This window comes from Xenopus tropicalis, chromosome 7 (assembly GCF_000004195.4).
Source record: "Xenopus tropicalis strain Nigerian chromosome 7, UCB_Xtro_10.0, whole genome shotgun sequence".
Classification (NCBI taxonomy): Eukaryota; Metazoa; Chordata; class Amphibia; order Anura; family Pipidae; genus Xenopus; species Xenopus tropicalis.
The window spans coordinates 11,132,077-11,155,915 of NC_030683.2; the positions used below are offsets into that span (position 1 = coordinate 11,132,077).

Consider the following 23,839-nt stretch of genomic DNA (forward strand, 5'->3'; position numbering starts at 1 on the left):
TCTATCATTTATCCTCAGAGAAAAGTAATCGAGGCAAAGGCCTCATGTATAGACCCACACTGATAAATTTCCTACTCCCTTTAACTTTCATATCATATTTTATTCAAATTCTATTTGGAGAATTTTTGTTTAGTTTCCATTTTACCAATTTTCTTTTCAGTCTTCATCACTCACCAGTATTCTGACCTTGATGCTGATTCTCTCAAATGCCCCTCAATTACATCCATTGACTTAATATTTTTGCCATTTCTGAAACCTGCAAGAATTTCAAAAACTCTAAGGCTTACTCTTCCATGGGTCTTCAGTGGTCTGATACATAGACTGTTTTAGTGGATCTTTGGTATACTCAATGTCTGAGCAAAGGGACAGCATGAAGATGTAAACAATATCACATTAACAACAAATAACAGTTATATTTCATATCATTTATCAACAATGTGTGCATGTAGCTTTTATTATAAGAACTAGAAGGAAGCAACGAAAAATTAAATTAGTATTGTCCGAATCAATCATGAATAGAAAGGTGGTAAAAGACTTGTTTATAGATCTGCCCCTATACCTCCCCTCACTTAAAGTAGTAGTGTATATTGAAAACTACCTTGTTTAGGGTGAAATTTTATTGTTTTGCATTAGCCAACAATTAAAAATAGAAACAAGCTAAACTATCTTTGCTTTATTTTATTTAGGGAAGATTGAAATTCTCTATTTTTCAGTGTGTAAATAAAGGGATTTAGCAGAGGGCCCAGGACAATGTACAGCAGTGAGAAATACTTGTCTCTTTTTAGGGAATAACTTGTGGTGGGTCTCATATACATGCAAAATACTGTCCCATAAAGGGTTATCACACAGGCCAGGTGAGAAGCACAGGTAGAAAAGGCTTTTTGTCTCCCCTCTGAGGATTGTATTTTCAGGATAGCAGAGATGATAAATATGTATGAGGTCAGAGTTGGGAGGAAGGAACCGAAAATCAAAAATGTCCCTACAATGTAAATTAAAAGTTCCACACTAGAAGTGCTGCTGCAGGAAAGTTTTAGCAATGGTGTGACATCACAGAAAAGATGGTTAATAAGATGGGAAGCACAATATGATAGTTTAGATATAAGTACTACAATGCCAACAGGGTCAACAAACCCACCAGTGAATGCTGCAGTTATAAGCCCAGCACAGTGTTTCCTGCTCATTCGGGCAATGTAATGAAGGGGATCACAGATGGCAACATAACGATCATATGCCATGGCCGTCAGGAGGAAGAATTCATTGCCAACCACAGACATAAAAGCATACATTTGAGTCATACACCCCAAGAATGAAATGTTATTTTGTTGTGTGAGAAGAATATGTAGCAAATTAGGTAAAATATTTGAGGTGGAAGAAATGTCTATGAGTGAAAGGTTCAGCAAGAATATGTACATGGGGGTGTGTAAGGGAGGATTGCATGAAATGACTAAGAATATGATGAGATTTCCCAGCAGAATGATGAGATAGATTCCAAGGAATAGCACAAAAAGAGAGATTTGAAGCTCAGGAGTATCAGAGAACCCTTGGATGATGAATCCTGAAACAGTTTCTTTACTTTCCGAGGTCATTTTTCTTCCTTCCTGTGTATAAAAGGGAGCTATAGTATAGTATGTAAGTATATATTTATATAAATAGAGTAGCCCCAACTGTATTTCAGAAATGTATTGTTTTATAAACTATTGTACTTAGCTGGTAACCTGACAGATCCTGTTAATGAAAGTTGCAGACATGGCCAGGTACCACTGCTTCAGTTTAGATCTTCAGGAGAGGAGCCTTACCCCTTCTGCCAGAAATGATCATGTAAAGGTGGACAAAATTGGTGCATTAAATGTGCAAACATAACTCCATTTCCTCTTCCATAATTTCTCCCATAATTCCAAACATAAAAACATTGTTTGCAGAAAAGTATTTGCTAAGAATTGTACATTTATGTTCACAACATGAAAATTGAGTCAGAGGAGTAGCTGTGAAACAATATGTTTTTGCAGAACTTTCACTCCATTTAGCAGTTGAGAAAGAACATTGGCATCTGTCACTTTTGTGCTGGTTTTATTCCACGTTTATGCACAGGAGAATTCCAGGCAGCTCTGTCTGCATTAGGAGATTTATATGGTGATTTATATGGTGCTGTAGGAAAAATGATAGACATTTGTGTTCTATTTTATCTATTTCTACACCAAATCTGGGTGTTTATATACTGCACCTAAAATATGTTCTTCACTTGATTATCTGTCAGTTCTTTAAGACTTCAGCAAATTCCAACAAATAGTGTAAAAAAGAAAAAGATCTCATCATGGGTAGCAACGTGAAAAATAATCATAGTTCTACAATAGTTCCATACATTTCTTCTCCTTCATAATTGCCTTTTTGTATTTTTAGCTTTTCTATTCTAAAGTTACAGAACGGTCAACAAAGGTCTATCTTTTACTTTCAGGGAACAGTAATTAAGGCCAGAGCATTTTGTATGAACCCACACTGCCCTCCATTACTTACCTAGATTCTAACCCTGCAATTCTCCATCAAGCAAATACATAAGTCAATTTTTTTATGTTTGCTCAGCCTGAGGAGCTAAAATTTCTTCCATACGGTGGCACAGAGTCTGCCGGTCTCTTTAGGAACCCAGTTTATATAACCAGTGTGACACAGGGAATTCCTTAGAGAATACAACATAATTAGCTAATTTCCTATACTTCTTTTCTTAGTGATCTGTAAAAACTATAATTTGTGAAATGTTGTATCCTTTTGATAACTACCTCTCTAGGGAAAGAGCTCTGAAAAATATATTTCTGTAAACTTTTTTACATTGAAAGCTCTATAGTAAAACACTTGAACTTGACGTACTTACGTGAAATCCTACTCCTACCACCCAGCTCCCCTTACCTGTACTTTCAGCAACTCATCTTACTTATATATATAAGCCATATCCGCGCTAATAAATGGTTAATTGTGTCAATATTACAGAATAGTGATTACCAAATTTCACTATCACTGTGAGACTAAAACATGAAAAAAAAAATTATTTTCAATCACCTAGTGAGTCAAATATAAATTAAGTGTAATGTAGAGCTGCCATCCTCCAACTAATCCCTTAATACTTTCAAACAATAAATTCTTAAGAGTTGGCGCTCATAAAACAACCACTTCAAATAAAATCAACAAATTTATTTTTATTTCAAAATTAGTGCTTAATAAATCAATAAATCACAATACAGGTATTGGACCCCTTATCCGGAAACCCATTATCCAGAAAGCTCCGAATAACGGAAAGCCCATCTCCCATAGACTCCATTATAATCAAATAATTCAGAATTGTAAAACTGATTTCCTTTTTCTATCTAGAAATAAAACGGTAGCTTGCAATTGATCCCAACTAAGATATAAATAATCCTTATTGGATGCAAAACGGTCCTATTGGGTTTATTTAATGGTTAAATGATTCCCTTTCTCTGTAATAAATAAAACAGTACCTGTACTTGATCCCAACTAAGATATAATTACCCTTATTGGGGGCAGAACAGCCCTATTGGGTTATTTCATGGTTAAATGATTCCCTTTTCTCTGTAATAATAAAACAGTTACCTGTACTTGATCCCAACTAAGATTAATTACCCCTTATTGGGGGCAGAACAGCCCTATTGGGTTTATTTAATGGTGAAATGATTCCCTTTTCTCTGTAATAATAAAACAGTACCTGTACTTGATCCCAACTAAGATATAATTAATCCGTATTGGATGCAAAACAATCCTATTGGGTTTAATTAATGTTTTATTGATTTTTTAGTAGACTTAAGGTGTTGAGATCCAATTACGGAAAGACCCCTTTTCCGGAATACCCTTGGTCCCGAGCATTCTGGATAATGGTCCTATACCTGTAATAAAATTTTTTTACATCTGATGAATAAAAAAAGGGAATCAAGGTACACATCAATTCATTCACATATTAAGATGAAACGTTAAAAAGGAAATGAGAATATATACAACACCAATTGTTAACAATAAATACTCGCCCAAAAGTTCATTTACTGCCACAGATGTAATAAAGTGAATTAATTGCTTAATTGATTACAAATCAATTCCCAATTCATTTAAAAAATCAATACTCAATCAATTCACCAAACGTGAAAATATATATCAGGAAAAATATTTCATTAAACGCTACTAAACTCACAATCTTATCCTCAATTGGTTAAGGACTATTGTAGCTAATTAATGGCCCATTTGGTTTCAGTAAAACAGCACCACTTCATGAAATGTAAAAAAGTTTTTTTTTTAAAATTACACACATCTATAGTTTAAACTAAGAGAGAATCAGAAGAGGAGTAGATAGCATGATTATTAGGTCAATTCAAGTCTAAAACGTTACTGATAATAAAAATGTAAAACGTTGCTTGGAGGCCTAATTCTGATTAAGCCCCACCACAGTGAGAAATATATTGTTAAAATGGCTATTACATATAATAGACAGGCCTATGCGTCCGTATAGAAAAAGCGCTATTTAAGGCTATTTTTGAAAGCACCTGTTATCGGTATCAGTATTACACCATACATACTATGGGCGAGGGAAAAAAATAAAAGTGAAAACCCTGTGAGGGTTTAATAGATATACACCCCCCCTGTCTGTCCCGTACGGAAACCAAATGTGATTTATTGATTTATTCAGCACTAATTTTAAAATAAAAATAAATTGGTTGATTTTTTTGAAGTGGTTTGTTTATAAGTGCCAACTCTTAAGAATTTATAACTCATTTTACTTACTCAATATGGCTCAAAGCCAAACACAAACATAACCTGACCATTACTTGCCTCAGATGACAACCTATTTGAACAACCCCTAATTTGAACTGGGCAAGGAACCTTTCTTCTACTCCAGATGGTCTAAACTTCAGATCTTCAGAGATCTGGGCCTGCTCAATCCAAGGATGCATACAGCCCTGTTGTTCCAGTTAATTAAAAAAAACATCCACAGGCAAATATCAGGCTGTTTCAATATCTTCAAATCCTCCACTTTCTGGAACCATACACCTTTCATGCCCAATCAATGCCCCCCCCCCCCCCACAGCATTCGTGTCCTTGGCATTCGGAGGCCTACCTCAAAAGGCCTTATATCCAAAATTTATAATCACCTCCTTTCAGCACAGATTTAGATAAATGGATAAGTGGGACCAGGCTAAATTGCAACCTTTATCCACTGAAGACTAGACATCAGTTTGGGACAACGCCAAGTGAATGATCTCCTGCTAAAGACAAAAATAGCAAATTTATAAATTTTAACTTTCTGGTACTATACTCCAAATAGACCTCACACACTTTTTCCACATCACCCCCACCCTTTGTTGGAGGAACTGTACATCTCAGGTGATACTGCCACATATTTTCTGGGAATGCCAACGCCTTCAACCGGTATAGTCCTAGGTTTGTAACTCAACTACTAGCTTGCAAGACTCCATTAGATCTCACAAGCCTCCTAATGGGCAAGCAAATACCAAAACTATAGAAAAGTGAAAATTGCACTTATTTATTTTTATAGAAAAGTGGCCAGGCCTTGGCCAATCAAGTATTAACATGAGGTGTGCTGGTGGAACTTTTGTTGCATCTACCCATCTTGCTATATCATCAAAATGGAAGAGCCCTGATCCACCCACTATAAACACTGTCATATAATTTGAACTGTCCTTACATGACATAATATAACAGTTACAAGTAGTGATAAATGATTTTTTTTGCCAGGTAGGGATTCACAGTGAAATTCCAAAATTGGAAAGTCAGCAAAATTAGCGACGTAAAAATTTGCGGTTCAGTAAAAAAAAAAAAGCTGTGGACACTTTAGTATAGCATGGGCACATCCAAAAAGGATGCAGTTGAGGCAAAAATGTACGAGAGATATGTTCATTACTAGTTACAAGTCTGGCTCACCCAATCCATGACTCCTTTAGTTATAGTGAGTAAGAGAAACAATAGCTTATCTGAATGCAGTTCCACTGTGCAGTGCTGGCTCCTTCTGAACGTTTAGAATCAGGTACATGCATTGAAATGGCGCCTACTGTTAAAGTGCCAATAGACCAGCACTTGCTCTATACTCCAGTTGCACCAGACCTGCAATCATTATTTGCCATTGTATATATACTGACCTCATCAGTCTGTACAAAGAACACAATTTATTTTGACTTCTGACATTCATGCTATAACTCTTTTCCAATTGGTATTACCACACAGCACATATTTTTAATTTAACAATACATTAATACAACAGGGGGTTATTAAATATTATAAATACATATATAAGTATAAATAATAAATACCAAGTACGGATGCAATAAGGCTAAGAATAAAAGAGACCTGAGAGATGAGGTCCTGCCTGTAGAGACTTTACAATCTAAAATGGGATTGTTAACTGCCACATAGCCACACAAATACGGGATATTGGTTACTGGTGGCTATAGGGGTGACACTGCAATAGAAGTTCCCAGATCAGTTGCTGTCGCAAATGTACAGAGAGGTCAGTCCTTGAGTTTAGTTCAAAAGCTGAAGGGAGGATTCTCTCTGGAGGAATTCAGGGACGAATTGGAAGGGGCCTTCAACTCTCATTGTATGGAGAAGGCGAAATTCTGGGCAGCAGTATTAATACAGTGACGTAGGGGCTATAGATGGGCAGTTGGGAAGGCAGTTAGTAGCAGGTTACCAGTAGTCTATGTCAGGATAGAATGAGAGCATGCATTAGCAGCCTAACTGTTACTGTTGAAAGAAAAGGAAAATAATTTTGAGAATATTGCATAAGAAAAAGTGACAGGTTTTGAAAGTTGTATAAAATGGTCGAGAAGGAGAGAGAGGAGTCAGGCCCGTGCACCTCACATTATGCCGAGTCGAATAGATTGATGAGCAATGCATCAATAGAGATAGTAAAGGGGGAGTAGACCAGGCTAAGGTGGAAAGGTCATTAGTATCGGTTTGGTTAGGTTTAGAATGAGGTGGTTTTGGTTCTTCCAATTGGAGAATAGCTAGAAGGCAGAGATTTGAGCTCCAGTTTCACATGTTATTGAAGGCGTGAAAAAGTATATCTGGTATATCATCAGCTACAGATGATATTTAAAGCCAAATGAGCGGAGAAGAGATTCTGTGCCATTTTGACGCGGCCGTACCCCGATCTTATGCAACTGGCCTATTTGATCGCGACCACGCTTATTTTGCATGCTCAACAACATTTTTTTGACGTGGAACAGTTCGTATAAACGTTTGCCTATTTAAAAAACTCCTTGTGTGTGTTTGTTGATTCATGTTTGTGAAAGACGGTATTTGAAATCATTAAGCCACCTCAACAATCTTCATTGGATTTTTAATGTTGTAAAATTATATTAGATATCCTTAAAGTATCATGCTCCAAAATTATGAACCAAAGGTCCAGTCCGTCCACCTATATAAACAGATCCTATAACTTAATATCTAAAAATATATAACCAGACTATAAGTAGATGGTTGGTATGTCTCATTCTGTGTGTTAGTTGCCAATAAAACACTTGACAGAGATATATAGCCCATGGCACCAGTCTGTGATTTAAAGATAAGTGAGATTTTTTATGGAAACAAAAAATTGATAATATATTTGAAAGCTTTTTTTTTTTTTTTTTTTTGCAAAACAATTTTCAATGGAGAATTCATGGGACTGTGTGGGTTTATCTCATCATATCATTCATGCCAGATAGTTTTTGCCCAGTTTCTATTAATCAGCCTTCATTTTAATTGGGCACCTTTTGCGGTTTTATTTTAATTCAAATCTATATTATGTTCACAGATTATTGATTACAATTGTACATTCAGTTAAACACTTGGCATTTTTATTTTTTAGCATATTCAAGTTATTACTCACAATAATTAAAGTCGTGACTTTCAAGATCCCCCTTTGCCTTATTTATTTGCTTTTATAAAACATATAGACTTCATATATCCAAGGGCAGCTCAGGTACAAAAGTACAAAGTTACGCATATTTTTTAGCCTGAAAAAGGAGGAAAGGGAAAGGTATAATATAACACAGAATTAAAATTCTGTATATGTGAATCTATGAGTTAGATTTATCCAGATGTAAGAACAAAACCCTTAGTATTCTATCAGATATTATCTTGGTATTTTAACCTGTAATTATTATAGAGCCTATGGCTATAGACTTCTAGTTTGAATCTATAGATAAATAAACATATCTATAAAATTCAAATATTCAGAACCATTAAGAGAGATATTGAAGAGGTTATTTCCTGACCCTGCAGCCACAAGTATACCAAGAACATTAAAGGGCACTAAGAAAGATATGGGAGCTATATCAGCCACTCTTACCTTCCACGTCTGAACGACATCCCCGTCCATTACTCATACGCGCTAACGTCTTTTGCTCTGAAACGTTGCCAGAGGGCTTGTGGTTTTTGGCGCACACCCGAGTGCAGCATTTAAGTGCAAAGTCAATTAGTGACCTTTTTTGCATTTGATCACTGCACTTGGGTTTACAAATGAGCCCTATATTGGAAAGCTAGAGCCAGATTCACTCAAATAGGCAATAACATATCCACTATTCCCATAGACCCATTACAATTGACATGCATGAAGATGTGACAGAGGGGCAGGCTGAATACTGTCCAGGTACTAAGGTGCGTATGGAGTATAGTAGGAATGGATGATAACATATTAAAATATGATCGTTTTGTCTTTGGTCAAGATTAAAAATTTGGTAAGCAGATTGTAGTTTCTTGCCATTGCTACACTTGCGTTCATGGGGCTCATTGTCATTTATGTACACGTGTCAAAAAGAAAGACAGGGTGTTATGGACCTCATAGAAGCAGGAGATTACATTTCTTAGACTAGGCGAACTTAAGTATTATATCATATAAGGTGGCCTTGGTATGTAATCTGATAGGATTTCAAATATACTTTCAAGTTTATTAAAATTGCATAGTATCTCAATCAATCCAAAATGAGAGTTGCCCCAAAACAGGGTAGAGATAAATGGGGGGTTCATTTTGCAAATGTCTAGCGCATTTTGCCAGGTATCGGGCTTCTCCTAAGGAGGATTTTTAAAGATCTCAAGAAGAAGTGGGTTTATGAAATATTTTGGGTTCATCTAGGTTAGGGGTAAACTGTATGAAGTTTAAGTGGGAATGTTGGCAGCTAGATAGCAATTGATATAAGATCTAGAAGGTTTCTGATCCTATGATCAAAATGATCAGTTGCTGTTTTGTTGTCCACAAAAAAATAGATAGGGATCCCATTTATAGCAAATAGACAACTCATTCCCAGTTGAATTGATAACCATAAAATTGTGCCGAATCCAAAATCTGCTAAAAAATGATTTTTGGTGCAGTTTTTCCCAGTATTTTTTAGGGATAGGGGATAGGATTTAGGTTTTTACCAGGTTTAAGTAGAGGTTACATCATTGATTTGAAAAAGTTGAAGGGGTAGTTGACTACTTGACCTCTTGCATCATAATGGGATTTGTGAAGAAAGCACCCATTTTCTGGACACATTTAGAAAAGGTTTTCGGCCGAAGAGTTAGCAAAGTGACTGTGAAGATGTATGGGACATTACTTTTATAAAGAGGCATACAATTGTCCGGATGTCTGACTGTTTATAGCGGAGAAGAAACTGTGTGTACCCACATCAGATTCACTCACCCCAAAAAATACTTTGGGTATTAAAAATGGCTAGGTAGCCAGTGCACTGGCATATTTTTCCCTTACAATCGAACAAATGTAGGGAAAACCAAATAATAATTTCTTTTAGTAGAGTAGTACGGATAATTCAGGCTCAGGCAACTGCATGAGCTTTGAGGTCATTTTATGAGGTTTAGTGCAATGTATAGCAATTTGCAAATAGCTTTTTTTTATATGATAACCTTTACTAGGCCACAACATTTTGTTTCGACGATACTTTATGTGTTTTTATTTCTTTTCTTGAAACAAAAATTATTCTAGGGTTGGCCAGTAAACACAGTGGTGATATTGAGCATTCCTAACTGGATACTTTAGCTATGACAGAAATGTATAGAGTTGGAACATGGTGTACATGGGATTACATCATTGGTTTTCTATATCCTTCAAATATCTTGACAACTAACAAGCTTGCGAACCTCCCTGGTGGTTTCTTTACCATTGAGTCCCAGATAGGCCTGAGACTTACACATAATAATGTGCAAGAACTTTTAAACCACAAGGATGCTGAAGGTCTCGTGTGAATATTAGTAATTGAGTAGAAATTTCTTATTTAGCTGTTCTAGGTAGCCCTAAACCTCTTGGGGAGCTTGCAAAGATTATTATTGAACATAATCAGTGTATTTGACATTGGCAAAAAAAGAAATATGTAAAATATTAACAAGTTAAAAAAACTTGACCATGCAAAGTTCAAAAGACTGGAGAAATCCTAGTATTTATAAGTGAATATACCTTTGAAATGATACACTGTTGTTACCATTAAACTGCATGGATCTTATAACAATTAAAGTTATATAAAGTTGAACTGTGTTTAGTTCATTTTAGACCTGGACCTTCTCTAATAATGGCCAACCAATGACGCTGTTGTTTGTTTGTGAATGTAAATAACCTTTTATAGAATCTATTTTTAATATCTGTGTATGATTTTTTTATTGTAATTTTCAGTGATTTTCCTCTGAAGAATAGGTGCAAATATTAAAAATTGGTGCAAGCCTAGCTTTTTTCCCACAAAGCAATGTGTTTTGAAATTATCATTGTACCAGAGAGTTCACAAGATAGACTTCTGGACTTTACACCAAGACAAATTCAGCTTTAAAGTCCAAAGTGCATTTTGACTGATAGAGTGTATACAGTACATTTCGTTCTTAGCGCCTCATTTCTGAATACAAACACAAGTGAATGTTAAAATTAGTGTATAATGATGCTTGTCAGAAGGTACTTGAACCCATGTTGCAACATACGTAGGGTAAGCACCAATGGATTTTGGGGAAAATGGGCATTGTGCACACTGAGTTGCATTTCAATAAAATATAAGAGTTTATCTATAGGCTACAGTGAGGTCTAGATTTCTGTTTCCCATTTTCTGGGGATGTGTTGGATCTTTGGGGAACAACACCTTTTTTCTCTTTCCAATAAAAGAAGGTGTCTCTTTGGGGAGATAGAAGAGTCATAATAAGGAAAGCCATTCTCATCATTTGGGCAGTTTCACAACTACTTTGGATTAACAGTCCCTGTGCAAGGTTTCATATGGGCATTTACAAAAAGGCAATTCCTGTGAACCTGGATTGGTTGAGAACTGTCTCTGGACAGATACATGGGGAATCTCATGCAGTGAAGATCCCTGGAATAGTCGCACAAGAAGGCAACCTGTCTTGCCAGATAGATTATTCATTTGACAACCATGCCAGCAGGCTTTGTTTGGAACTCGGTTTAGGGGAAGGTTCTGGCAGAGACATTGGTCCCAGAAGAGGGGAGAAGTTTTGGAGGCGCTTTGAAGGTGTCAGCTGCCCCTGGATCTGGGGAGGTGAGAACTGTCTCTGGACGATACATGGTGAACATCTCCAGCAGTGAAAAGATCCCTGAGAATAGTGGTCACAAGGCCAACCTTCCGAGGTATTCCTTGGCAGAAGATTATCATATTTGACAACCCATGCCAGCAGGCTTGGTTGGGGAATCTTTTTAGGGGAAAGGTTCTGGCCAGTAGAACTTGGTCCCCAGATAGAGGGGAGAAGTTTGGAGGCGTTTTGAAGGTGTCAGGCTGCCCTGAATCTGGGATGGCTTGAGAACTGTCTCTGACAGATACATGTGACATTCTCCAGCATGAAAAGATCCCTTGAAATAGTGGTCACAAGGCACCTGTCCAGAGGTATTTCCTTGCAGATAGATTATTCATTTTGACAACTCCATGCAGCAGGCTTGGTTGGGGAACTTTTAGGGGGAAGGTTTGGAGAGGGAAATTGGTCCCCAGAAGTAGGGAGAAGTTTGAGAGGGCTTTGAAGGTCGTCAGCTGCCTGACTCAGGTTGCGCAACCACAAATTCTCATTACATCACATTTAAGCCAAGGACCCTTATACTGATGGAGTTGACTGAGAAACATTTTTTTGGGGAAGACAGTCCCCTAAGAGCTCTCCAAGCAGTCATATAAAAGGAAACAACAATGTCAATGTCAAGATTTTCCTTCTGTTTCATTTTTTAAACTCTGTATTTTAAATTTTTAACAGTTTAAGTAACATGATACAGTAAACATGTGTGATCTATGAAGGGAAATTGAGTGGTTTGAAGAGGAGAATGGTACCATGAGGGTAACTAAGTTTGGATCCAATTCCTGCATACATTCAGTTCGAGGACGAGCTGTAACATTATGATTGTCCTATTGTTCCGAGGAGGGCTTGCTTTCCTGTCTAACATCAAGTGCCGCAGACACTATCAGGACAATCACATCTATATGGCAGCATTAATCTGAAAGGATTTGTTGACCCGCAGGTACTATTTCAAATAAGTTATCATATCTGCTTCAGAGTCAGAAGAATGCACTTTCTATGATAATACGAGGTGATGCTTCAATAACTAATCCTATTTCAGCGCTGTTTCCTTAAATTCTACAGTTCTAAATTACAGGTTTCAAGGTGTTAAACCAGCAACATGAGATTTCAAGAGTTGCCTTAGGTTGCATTGATGTATATTGCATTAGCAGAAAAGAGCCTAATGCAGAATCAGGACCAACAAGTCTGCGGGAGATTTTACCCCTTGGCATTTTTAATTTGTTTTCTTCTTTGATTTTTTCTTATGCATGAACTTTATAAGTAGCTAATATACATTTGATTTAGAGCCAATAAAACCCTCTTGTTTTATTACCTAAACATTTAAATGCCCCTCCAGTTTTTATTCTGTCTGAAAAAAATGTTTTTATTGCCAATGCGGATAGGTATTCCTAACTGACTGCGCAAATACCTTTGTGTGTCATTATTTTGTGTTTCTACTACATTTCTTGTGATTTGGGCCGAAGCCAAATACTCAAACTGTTATTCTGACCAACAGATATTATTTAGGGGCAAAAAAAAAAAATGATTTTACGTTGATTTTATTTTATTTTATCAATCTATTGCATTCACAATGTTTTTTTATTACTTGTCTTTGCACATGGTATTTTTTTTTGTCTGCTGTATTTCAATTGCATCCGTTGCGTACTCCATATGTTTTGTGAACTATGCATATTGGGCATCAACTGTTCTGTAGACCCTGGCGTTGCATACTTAGAGTGTTTTATGTTGGTACCTTACTAAAGTGGGGTAGCATAATGGGCGCAACATGCAAGCTTTGTCCGATTGTTCAGAAATATCACATAAAACCGTTATGTTTAGCATAGCTTTGTAGTTTTGGTAGTTTGGCAGTAGAAAGTTGTATTTACTCATTTTTGTTTTGTCAGAATGTGTACTTTCGGAAAATTGTATGGTTTTCTAGGGTCTCGGGTACTGTTTGGGGGTCTTTTGCCATGTAATCACATATCGGGTGCAAAAAATTGCATGAGCCGGATGTGGTCTTATGTGAAAATTCATATGCACTATTTTATTTTGTCGGTGCCCCTGTATGGCACGCATCGTTGGCCAAAATATACATATACGGGCATCAAACTGTTCAGTAGAACCCCATTGCCGTTCATATTTAGAATAAGGTTTTGTTGATACATTACAAAATGTAGGGGCGTACAATAATGAGGTTAACGGTGCAAGCTTTGTGACAATTTTCAGAAATGCCATCAAACCGTTCTTGTTTAGCTAGCTTGTAGTTTGGGTAGTTTTTGCCTAGTAGAAAAGTTGTATTTGCCCCATTTTTTGTTTTGTCAGAATGTGTACTTTCGGAAAATATATTGGATTCTTAGGGTTTTGTACTGTTAGGGTGTTCTTATGGCCATAATACATCAATACCGGGGTTGCAAAAATTGCATGAGCCGAGTGTCTTATTGAAAAATTCATATGCACTATTTTTTAGTTTGGTGCCTTCTGTATGGCACGTAGTTTTGGCCAGATTGATATGCATTATAGGGCATTCAAACTGTTCAGTTTAGACCCTGGCATTCATATTTAAAGAAAGTGTTTATATACAAATGTGGGTATAATGGGTGTAAGTTGTAGTTTTCAGAATTGCATAACGTTCTTATGCTTAGTTGTAGTTTTGCGTAGTTTTGCTGTGAAGTTGTATATTACCATTTTGTGTTTTGTACTAGTATGGTGTACTTTTCGGAAAGAGTATGGTTTTCTAGGCGTCTCGGGTACTGTTAGATGGTCTTAATGGCACATAATGCCATGCCGGTAAGCTTGATATTGCAGCGTATACACTTTGAGCATGCACTAACTTCCTTATGGGGTCTCTAATGCCAGTAACATTGGGTGACCTAATGCAAATGGGCATCAAAGCTGTTTCAGCAGACACCTTGGCTTCATATTTAGGGGTGTTCTTTTGGTACCTAATGTTATGGTGGGAGATAAGGTTGCTTGAAAGTGGAAGATTGATGTGATTTTTCAGTATTTCACAAAACTGGCCCATTTTGGGAAAGCACTGCGACTCTATAGTTTGGAGTAGAAGACATGGTACCAATTTTGAATTTCCGAATTGTACTTTCAAAAATATATGCTTTTTTGAGGGGTAATGTATTTTTTTTGTGTTTTTATCCTCAGAATATGCAGTAAAATGTGTGTGAATGTTTCAGTAGCTTAAGAGAATTGCCTGGGCAATTTGTATGTACTAACTTCCCTTTGTGGTTCTAAAATTCCAGATTACATCGGGGATCCTATGCACAATGCAATCAAACTGTTCAGTGACCCCTGCTTTATATTTAGGTGTGGTTTTCTTGTGTACCTAAAATGTTATGTGCGAGAGGTAAGTGGAGTGTGCTTGAAAAGTGGAATGAATTTGAGGTGATTTTTTAGAATTTCATAATTTTTATAGAAAAACTAAATTCAGTAAAGGATTGGCCGTTTGGTACTTAGGATATGGAAACATAGTTACCCATTTCGGATTCGTCAAGTAATGTCGACCTTTCAATAAAATGTATGGTTTCCATGGGTGTAAACCTAATTGTTCCAGGATTTTGCTTTGGAATGTAAAGTATGCCCGTATTCTCTGTAATGCTTTGAAAATTTAGTTAATTTACGCTGGAGTTTTGATCTATAGAAGTTCAAGAAATCTCAATAAAACTATACATATCAGGTATTGGCACGTTCGGGAGACATGAGGCTTCCAAAATAGTGAATTTTTGTCCATAAAAAAAAATATGTTTCTGGAGAAATCTGTATTATCATGAAAAATGCATTTTTTCTTTTTTATTTGTATTTCACAGCTTCTCAAATCTTGTCTCCTAAATTGGAGAGAGCACAGAATGTTTACAAAATGTCTGGCACTGAGTGGAACCGAAATGTAATTCTGCTGGCACTTAAGGGTTAAAACCCTGTTGAACTCTGTATTTACTTTCCACAGTTGACGAACAAATCTATAAAATTCTGTAACTGAAACCATCATTCGATATAGTGTTTAGGGCAATCAAGCCATATTTTTTTTGCATCACTAGGAATGTGACTCCCCCGCTCAAGTGTATTTGAGAACTATGTTTGGTTTAGAGTGTTTATCTCTAAATTTAAAAAAGCTAAGCATCTTGCCATCATTTTTTATAGAGATTGAAATTCTTCTATTTTTTCAGTGTTAAATAAGAGGATTTAGCACAGGGCCAAGGACAATGTACAGCAGCGAGAGAATACTTAGTCACATTTTTAGGGGAATAACTGTGTGTGGGTCCTCATATACAGGCAATTAACTGTCCTCAAAGGGTTATCAACACAGGCCCAGTGAGAAAGCACAGGTGGAAACAGCTTATTTGGCTCCCTTCTGAGGATTGTATTTTCAGGATTTAGCAGAAGATTCGATAAATACTGTATGAGATCAGAGATAGGAGGAAGGTAATTAAAAAACCAGCAATTGGCCCTTCAATGTAAATGAAAGTCTCAGACTAAAATAGCTGCTTGCAGGGAAAGTTTTGCAATGTGTGCAACATCACAGAAAATATGTTTAATAGATGGGAAGCACAATATGATAGTTTAGATACAAGTACTACAATCCAACAGGGTCAACAAACCCAACAGTGAATTGCGCAGTTTGAAGCCAAAAACAAATGTTTCCTCCTCATTCGGGCAATGTAATGAGGGGTCCACAGATGGCAACATACACGATTCATAATGCCATGGCCGTTCAGAAGGAAGAATTCACTTTGCAGTCAAAAGAACGAAATACATGAATTTAGTCATCACCCCAAGAATGAATATGTTATTTTTGTGTGAGAAGAAATAGTTAATGCAAATAGGTAAAATATTTGCAGTGGTGGACAGAAATGGTTCTCTAGCGAGTGAAAGGTTTGCAAGAATATGTACATGGGGGTGTGATAAGTGAGGATTGCATGAAATGACTAAGAATAAGTGATGATTTCCCAGCAGAATGATGATGATAAGATTTAAGAAATAGCACAAAGAGAGAGATTCGGAGCTTCAGGAAGTATAGAGGAACCCTTGGATAATGAAATCTGAAAACATTGTCTTTACTTTCCTAAGTTCCAATTTTTAAAGTCTTCCTTGTTATGTTTTTAAAGAAAACTATGGTATAACATATATTAATACTGAAAATAATAATTATTAAAATAGTAACTCATGCGGTATTCCAGAAATTGTATTTTTGTAATAGACTACTGAACATTGGCTGTCCTCTTAGCAAAAGTTGCTGCCTGGCCAGGTATGGCGGTTCTTCAGTTTATGAGTTTTAGATCCTAGGACACGGAATTTTTATTCTTTCTGTAAGAACTGATCAAAGCTCAGAGGACAGTTGTAGTCTGCCTATGCAGGAGAAGAGGTTTCTACCAGTATACTTTTATGCATACAATAATTAGCAGATAATCTGCTCTTTGCTCAGCCTGAGGAGCAGAGGTTCTTCCATGCAGGGGCACAGAGTCTGCCGCTCTTTAGGAACCCAGTTTAATATAACCAGTGTGACACAGGGAATTCCTAAGACATACACAATAAGCAGCTCATTTCTAATACAATAATATTTAGTTTCTCTGTAAACAACTATAATTGTGAAATGAAGTTTCTATGATAAATATCTCTCTATGAAAAGACTATTAGAAAAAATATTTCTGTAAACTTAACAGTTGTAGATTTACAAAGTTGTTAATAGATTCTATATCCTTTATTAAAATGGATTTTGTTTTTTATATTGGCCAAGTTTTTTTGACAGTACAGGAACTGCTTTATCTCACTGTGGGTTTATTGTTTCTGACTGGGAGTCATGCTCTCTTCAGGATTTTGATCTTTACATTTGTTCAGCTGATGTATGTTCTGGGTGCTTGATGAGGGCTCTGGACCAGATTGCATTCATGTATTGTCATATGTGTTACTTACCTTCTGAGGCTCATCACTTGGAGGACTCTACCTAAGAAGGACAACCCTGCACTTACACGGATGAGCTCAAGAAACAGTGAAACCAGTCGGTAGTGTGGCGAATTGGATCAGCTACTGTAATGTCCAGTTTTCTGCTTTAACCGAATTTCACATTTCGGTTCCGCCTCAGTGCCAGACGTTTTCTTTAACATTTTGTGTGCTCTCTATTTTAGGGGCATTTACGGGGGGGGGTTAAGTTTACGTGGAAACTAATATAATTGTTTTTTTTCAAGGAGAACATGAGCTTTTCAAACTGCTGAGTTTTTGTGTATCCAACTAGAACAAATTTAAGCTTGAAATAAAAAAAATAATTGCTATTTATCATGATATAGGGATTTATACAGAAACATTATTTTATTTTTATGGGACAAAATTCAAACTGATTTGGAAAGCCTCATGTCTGCTGAATGGTGCCAATACCTGATATGTATAGTTTTATTGAGAATTTCTGATTCTAATAGATCATAAATCCTACAGTAAAATTTCCAAATTTTCAAAGCATTTACAAACAGAATTCTGCATACTTTAGATTCCAAAGCCAGAAAATCCTGGAAGCATTAGGTTTACCCAGGAAACCATATATTTTTGTAAAAGTGACACATTCTGCTGGACTAAAATGGGTAAACGTGTCTTCAACTCCTAAGTACCAAACAGAGTGCTTCCTGAATTTCTATAAAAAAATTATGAAATCCTAAAAAATTGCCTCAGAGAGTTGGAAACTTTCCAAGCATCATATCTCCCAAAACAGGTACCAAGAAAAAACATCGCTAAATTATGAAAGCGCAAGGCCCACGGAACACTTCTGATGCCATTGTGCATAGGATACCAAAATATTTGGCATTTGAGAGACACCCAAAGAGGAACTATGCATAAATTTGCCCAGAGATTTCTTTACTGAAATGTAACACATTTACTGCATTTTTGTTGAGGGTAAAAACACCAAAAAAATAACAATTGACCACCAATACCCATATATTTTGGAAAATAGTAATTTTGGGTGAATTCAAAATGACACCAATGTATTTCTCTCCAACTACAGAGTCCAACGTCTTTCCAAATTTGCAATTGTGATGAAATATCTGAAAATTGCATGTAACCTCCACATCAAGCACTTATCTGCCACAATAGCATTAGGTTCCAATGATGAAACCAATGGTGTGAAATGCATTAGGCAGGGTGAGTTTGGTACCATGAGGAATGGAAGCACTTGTTTTGTGTTAGTGTACAGTATGGTTTTGTGTTATTACTGTTACGTTTTGCTAAAAAATTTGAGCCAAAATGTTTGTTATTTCACTGTTAATATGTGTGATTACCAAGAAAAACACATCCAAATATGAAAAGCCAAGGTCCACTGTACAGTTTTATTGCCCATTGTGCTAGGATTACTAAAGTATCTGGCAATTAGAGACCCAAAAGGGAAGTTAGTGGCGTACAAATTGCCCCAGAGATCTCTTAACTACTGAATATTAACACATTTATTGCATTTTTGTTGTTTAAAAAACAGCAAAAAAAAACTTTGCCCCCAAACATCATAATATATAGTACACATTTGTGTGAATTCAAAATGGGCACCCATGTCTTTCTACTCCAGTCACAATGCTTTTCAAAATTGCCGTTGTGATGAAAACCTGAAAATCTTTTTCAAACCTTTCTCTTTCAAGCACCTTATCTCCCACATAGCATAGGTAACCAAAAGTGTTTAATGCCACCTTTTGGCATGTGCGGTAGGTCACACTGTTTAAAATAGTTATAAGTTGGTTTGATCATTTCTGGTGTAAACAAATTCTTCAATCAAATTTACTCCCTCAGTCAGAAGAGGCAGTAGAGCCTTTTTTTTTTTACCAAAACCTTTTGCTGCCATTACAGCCTCAACTCTTATGTAGTACTTTACATCTTTGCACACTGTTTGGTGGTGATTTTAACCCATTCCTTCAAGCAGGTGTATCTCCGCATTGTTCAGAGTTGTTGTCATCTTGCTATCACAGTTTTCCTAATAGTGCTAAGGGTTTTTAGTCTTTTCTGATCATAGTATTAAATTACAGCGATGGATCCATTATCTGCGAACACATTATACACAAAGCTCTAAATTACAGGAAGACGGTCTTCCATAGACCCATTATGAGCAAATAATTTTTAAAAAGATCCCTTTCATCCGCTTTTTTCTGTAATAATAAAACAGTACATTCTACTCATCGCAACTTAAGATATAAGTACCCCTATTGGGGGGCAGAACAGCCCTATTGGGTTTATTTAATGGTCAATGCTTTCCCTTTCTCGTGTATAATAAAACAGTACTGATTTGATCCCCTAAAGATTAATTACCCCTTATTGGGGGCAGAACAGCCCTACTTGGGTTTATTTTCATGTAATTATGAATTCCTTTTTCTCTGTAAATAATAAAACAGTACCTGTTACTTGTCACCAACTAAGATATAAGTACGCTAGCCTTATTGGGGGGCAGAACAGCTCCTATGGGTTATTTAATAGTTAATTATTTTATTTCTCTGTAATTACATAAACACAGTACACTATACTTGATTACCCAAGCTTAAGATATAATTAACCCTTATTGGGCAGAAAGCCTATGGGTTATTTAATGTGTTTAAATGATTCCCTTTTCTTGTAAAAAAAAACATGTACTCGGCTTGATGCCAATCTAGGGCTTTATTGTCTTCCCACTCTGAGGATTATTTTCAGGATAGCAGAGATGATAAACATTGTAATTAGGTCAGGAGTAAGAGGCTTGAAGCCAAGCCACATTCCCTTCGAATGTAAAAAAAAAGTTTCACACTAAAAGTGCTGCTGCAGGAAGGTTGTTAGCACATGGTGTGATATCACAGAAAAATGGGTTTAATAGAGTATGGGAAGCACAATATATAGTTTGATATCAAGTACAATACAAGCCAACAGGGTCACCTAAACCCACACAGTGAATGCTGCAGTTATTAAGCCCGCACGTGTTTCCTGCTCATTCGGGGCAATGTAGAATGAAGGGGAGTCACAGATGGCAACATAACGATCATATGCCATGCGAGTCAGGAGAAAGTAATTTCACTGCAGCCAAGCGATGCCATATAATACATTTGGTCATACACCCCAAGAATGAAATGTTTTTTTGTTAGTGGAGAAGGAATATGTAGCAATTTGGTAAAAATATTTGAGGTGAGAGAAATGTCTATTGAGTGAAAGGTTCAGCAAGGAATTGTATCATGGGGGTGTGGTTAAGTGGGGTTGCATGAAATGACTAGAATATCGAATGAGATTTCCTAGCAGAATGATGAGATAGATTGCCAAGGAATAGCCACAAAAGAGAGATTTGAAGTCAGGATATCAGAGAACCTTGGATGATAAACCTGGAAGCATTTTTCTTGACTTTCTGAGTGCATTTTAAAGTTCTTCCTGTGTTATAAATGGAGCACACACCTTAGTGATAATCACATTTTTTTCACCCAGGACATAACGGGGCACGTGCAGTCACTGGGTCTGTTCTATACTAGGTACATCACTACACATAAATTATCATTTAATCCTCAGAGAAAAGTAATCGAGGCAAAGGCCTCAATGTATAGACCCACACTGATAATTTCCTACTCCCTTTACTTTCTATCATATTTATTCAAATTCTATTTGGAGATTTTTGTTTAGTTTCCATTTTAACCAATTTTCTTTTCAGTCTTCATCACTCACCAGTATTCTGACCTTGATGCTGGATTCTTCTCAAAAATGCCCTCAATTTCATCATTGATCTTAATCTTTGCCATTTTCTGAAACCTGCAAGAATTTTCAAAACTCTAAGGCTTTACTCTTCCATGGGTTCTTCAGTGGTCTGATAACATAGAGTGTTTAGTGGATCTTTGGTATATCAATGTCTGAGAAAGGGACAAGCAATGAAGATGTAACAATTCACATTCAACAAATTAACAGTTATATTCATATCATGTTATCACAATGTGTGCATGTAGCTTTATTATTGAAGAACTAGAAGGAAGCAACGAAAATTAAATAGTAATTGTCCGAATCAATCATGAATAGAAGTGGTAATAGACTTGTTTTATAATCTGCCCTATTCCTCCCCTCACTTAAAGTGTGTATATTGAAACTCCCTTGTTTAGGGTGAAATTTTATTGTTTTGCATTAGCCAACATTAAAAATAGAAACAGCTAAACTATCTTTGCTTATTTTATTTAGGGAGATTGAAATCTCTATTTTTCAGTGTGTAAATAAAGGGATTTAGCAGAGGCCAGGACAATGTACAGCAGTGAGAAATATCTTGTCTCTTTTTAGGGAATATAACTTGTGGTGGTCTCAATACATGCAAAATACTGTCCATAAGGGTTACACAAGGCAGGTGAAGAAGCACAGGTAGAAAAGGCTTTTTGTCTCCCTCTGAGGATTGTATTTTCAGGATAGCAGAGATGATAAATATGTATGAGTCAGAGTTGGGAGGAAGGAACCGAAAAATCAAAATGTCCCTTACATTGAAATTAAAGTTCCACACTTAGAAGTGCTGCTGCAGAAAATTTTAGCAATGGGTGTGACATCACAGAAAAAGATGTTAATAAGATGGGAAGCACAATATCGATAGTTTAGATATAAGTACTACAATGCCAACAGGGTCAACAAACCCACACAGTGAATGCTGCAGTATATAAGCCCAGCACAGTGTTTCCTGCTCTATTCGGGCAATGTAATGAAGGGGATCACAGATGGCAACATTAACGATCATATTGCATGGCCGTCGGAGGAAGATTCATTTGCCAACCACAGACATAAAAAGCATACATTTGAGTCATACACCCAAGAATGAATGTTATTTTGTTGTGTGAGAGAATATGTAGCAATTAGGTAAAATATTGAGAGTGGAAGAAATGTCTATGAGTGAAAGGTTCAGCAAGAATATGTACTATGGGGTGTGTAAGTGAGGATTGCATGAATGACTAAGAATATGATGAGATTTCAGCAGAATGATGAGATAGATTCCAAGGAATAGCACGCAAAAGAGAGATTTGAAGCTCAGGATGATCAGAGAACCCTTGGATGATGAATCCTGGAACATTTTCTTTACTTCCGAGGTCATTTTTTCTTCCTTTCCTGTGTATAAAAGGAGCTATGATATAGTATGAAGTATATATTATATAAATAGAGTGAGCTCCCAACTGTTATTCAGAAATGTATTGTTTTATAACTATTGTACTTAGCTGGTAACCTGACAGATCCTGTTAATGAAAGTTGCAGACATGGCGCGTACCACGCTTTCAGTTTAAGACTTCAGGAGAGGAGCCCCTTACCCCTTCTGCAGAAATGATCATGTAAGGGTGGACAAAATTGGTGCATTAAATGTAGCAAACATAATCCATTTTCCTTCTTCCATAATTCTCTCTCCAAGATTCAAAACATAAAAACATTTGTTTGCAGAACAAAGTATTTGCTAAGAATTGTTAAAAATTATGTCACACATGAAATTGAGTTCAGAGGAGTAGCTGTGAACACATATGTTTTGGCAGAACTTTCACTCCATTTTGCCAGTTGAGAAAGAACAATTGGCATCGTCATCTTTTGTGCTGGTTTTATCCCACAGTTATTGCACAGGGAACTTCAGGCAGCCTGTCTGCATTAAGGAATTTATGATGGTGATGTTATATGAGGTGCTGTAGAAAATGATAGACATTTGGTATGTTCTATTTTATCTATTTCTAACACCAAATCTGGTGTTTTATATACTGCACCTAAAATTGTCTTCACTTGATTATCTGTCAGTCTTTTAAACTCAGCAAATTCCAAAAATAAGTGGTAAAAAAAAAGATCTCATCATGGGTAGCAACGTGAAAAAATAATCATAGTTCTACAATAGTTCCATACATTTCTTTCCTTCATAATTGCACTTTTGGTATTTTACTTTTCTATTCTAAAGTTATCAGAACGGTCACGAAAGTCTATCTTACTTTCCAGGGAACAGTAATTAAGGCAGAGCATTTGTAATGACCACCACTGCCCTCCATTTACTTACCTAGATTCTAACCTGCAATTCTCCATCAAGCAAAACATAAGTCAATTTTTTTATGTTTGCTCAGCCTGAGGAGCTAAAATTCTTCATTACGGTGGCACAGAGTCTGCCGTCTCTTTTAGGAAGCCAGTTTATTAACAGTGTGACCAGGGAATTCCTTAGAGATACAACTATATACTAATTTCTATACTTCTTTTCTTAGTGATCTGTAAAAACTATAATTGTGAATGTTGATATTCCTTTTTGCATAACGACCTCTTCTAGGGAAGAGCTCTGAAAAATATATTTCTGTAACTTTTTTACATTGAAGCTCTATAGTTAAAAACACTTGAACTTGACGTATCTTACGTGAAATCCACCCTACACCCCGCT

At 36.4% G+C, this 23,839-nt stretch overlaps 1 protein-coding gene across 1 annotated transcript; it reads right to left on the minus strand.

Annotated features, from left to right (window-relative positions):
* Window positions 1-662: 662 nt before the first annotated feature.
* On the minus strand, window positions 663-1,586 carry LOC116412165 (olfactory receptor 151-like). Its single transcript, XM_031905800.1, has one exon. It carries the CDS (start codon window positions 1,584-1,586, stop codon window positions 663-665), a length of 924 nt encoding a protein of 307 aa, XP_031761660.1.
* Between the last annotated feature and the right edge of the window lie 22,253 nt (window positions 1,587-23,839).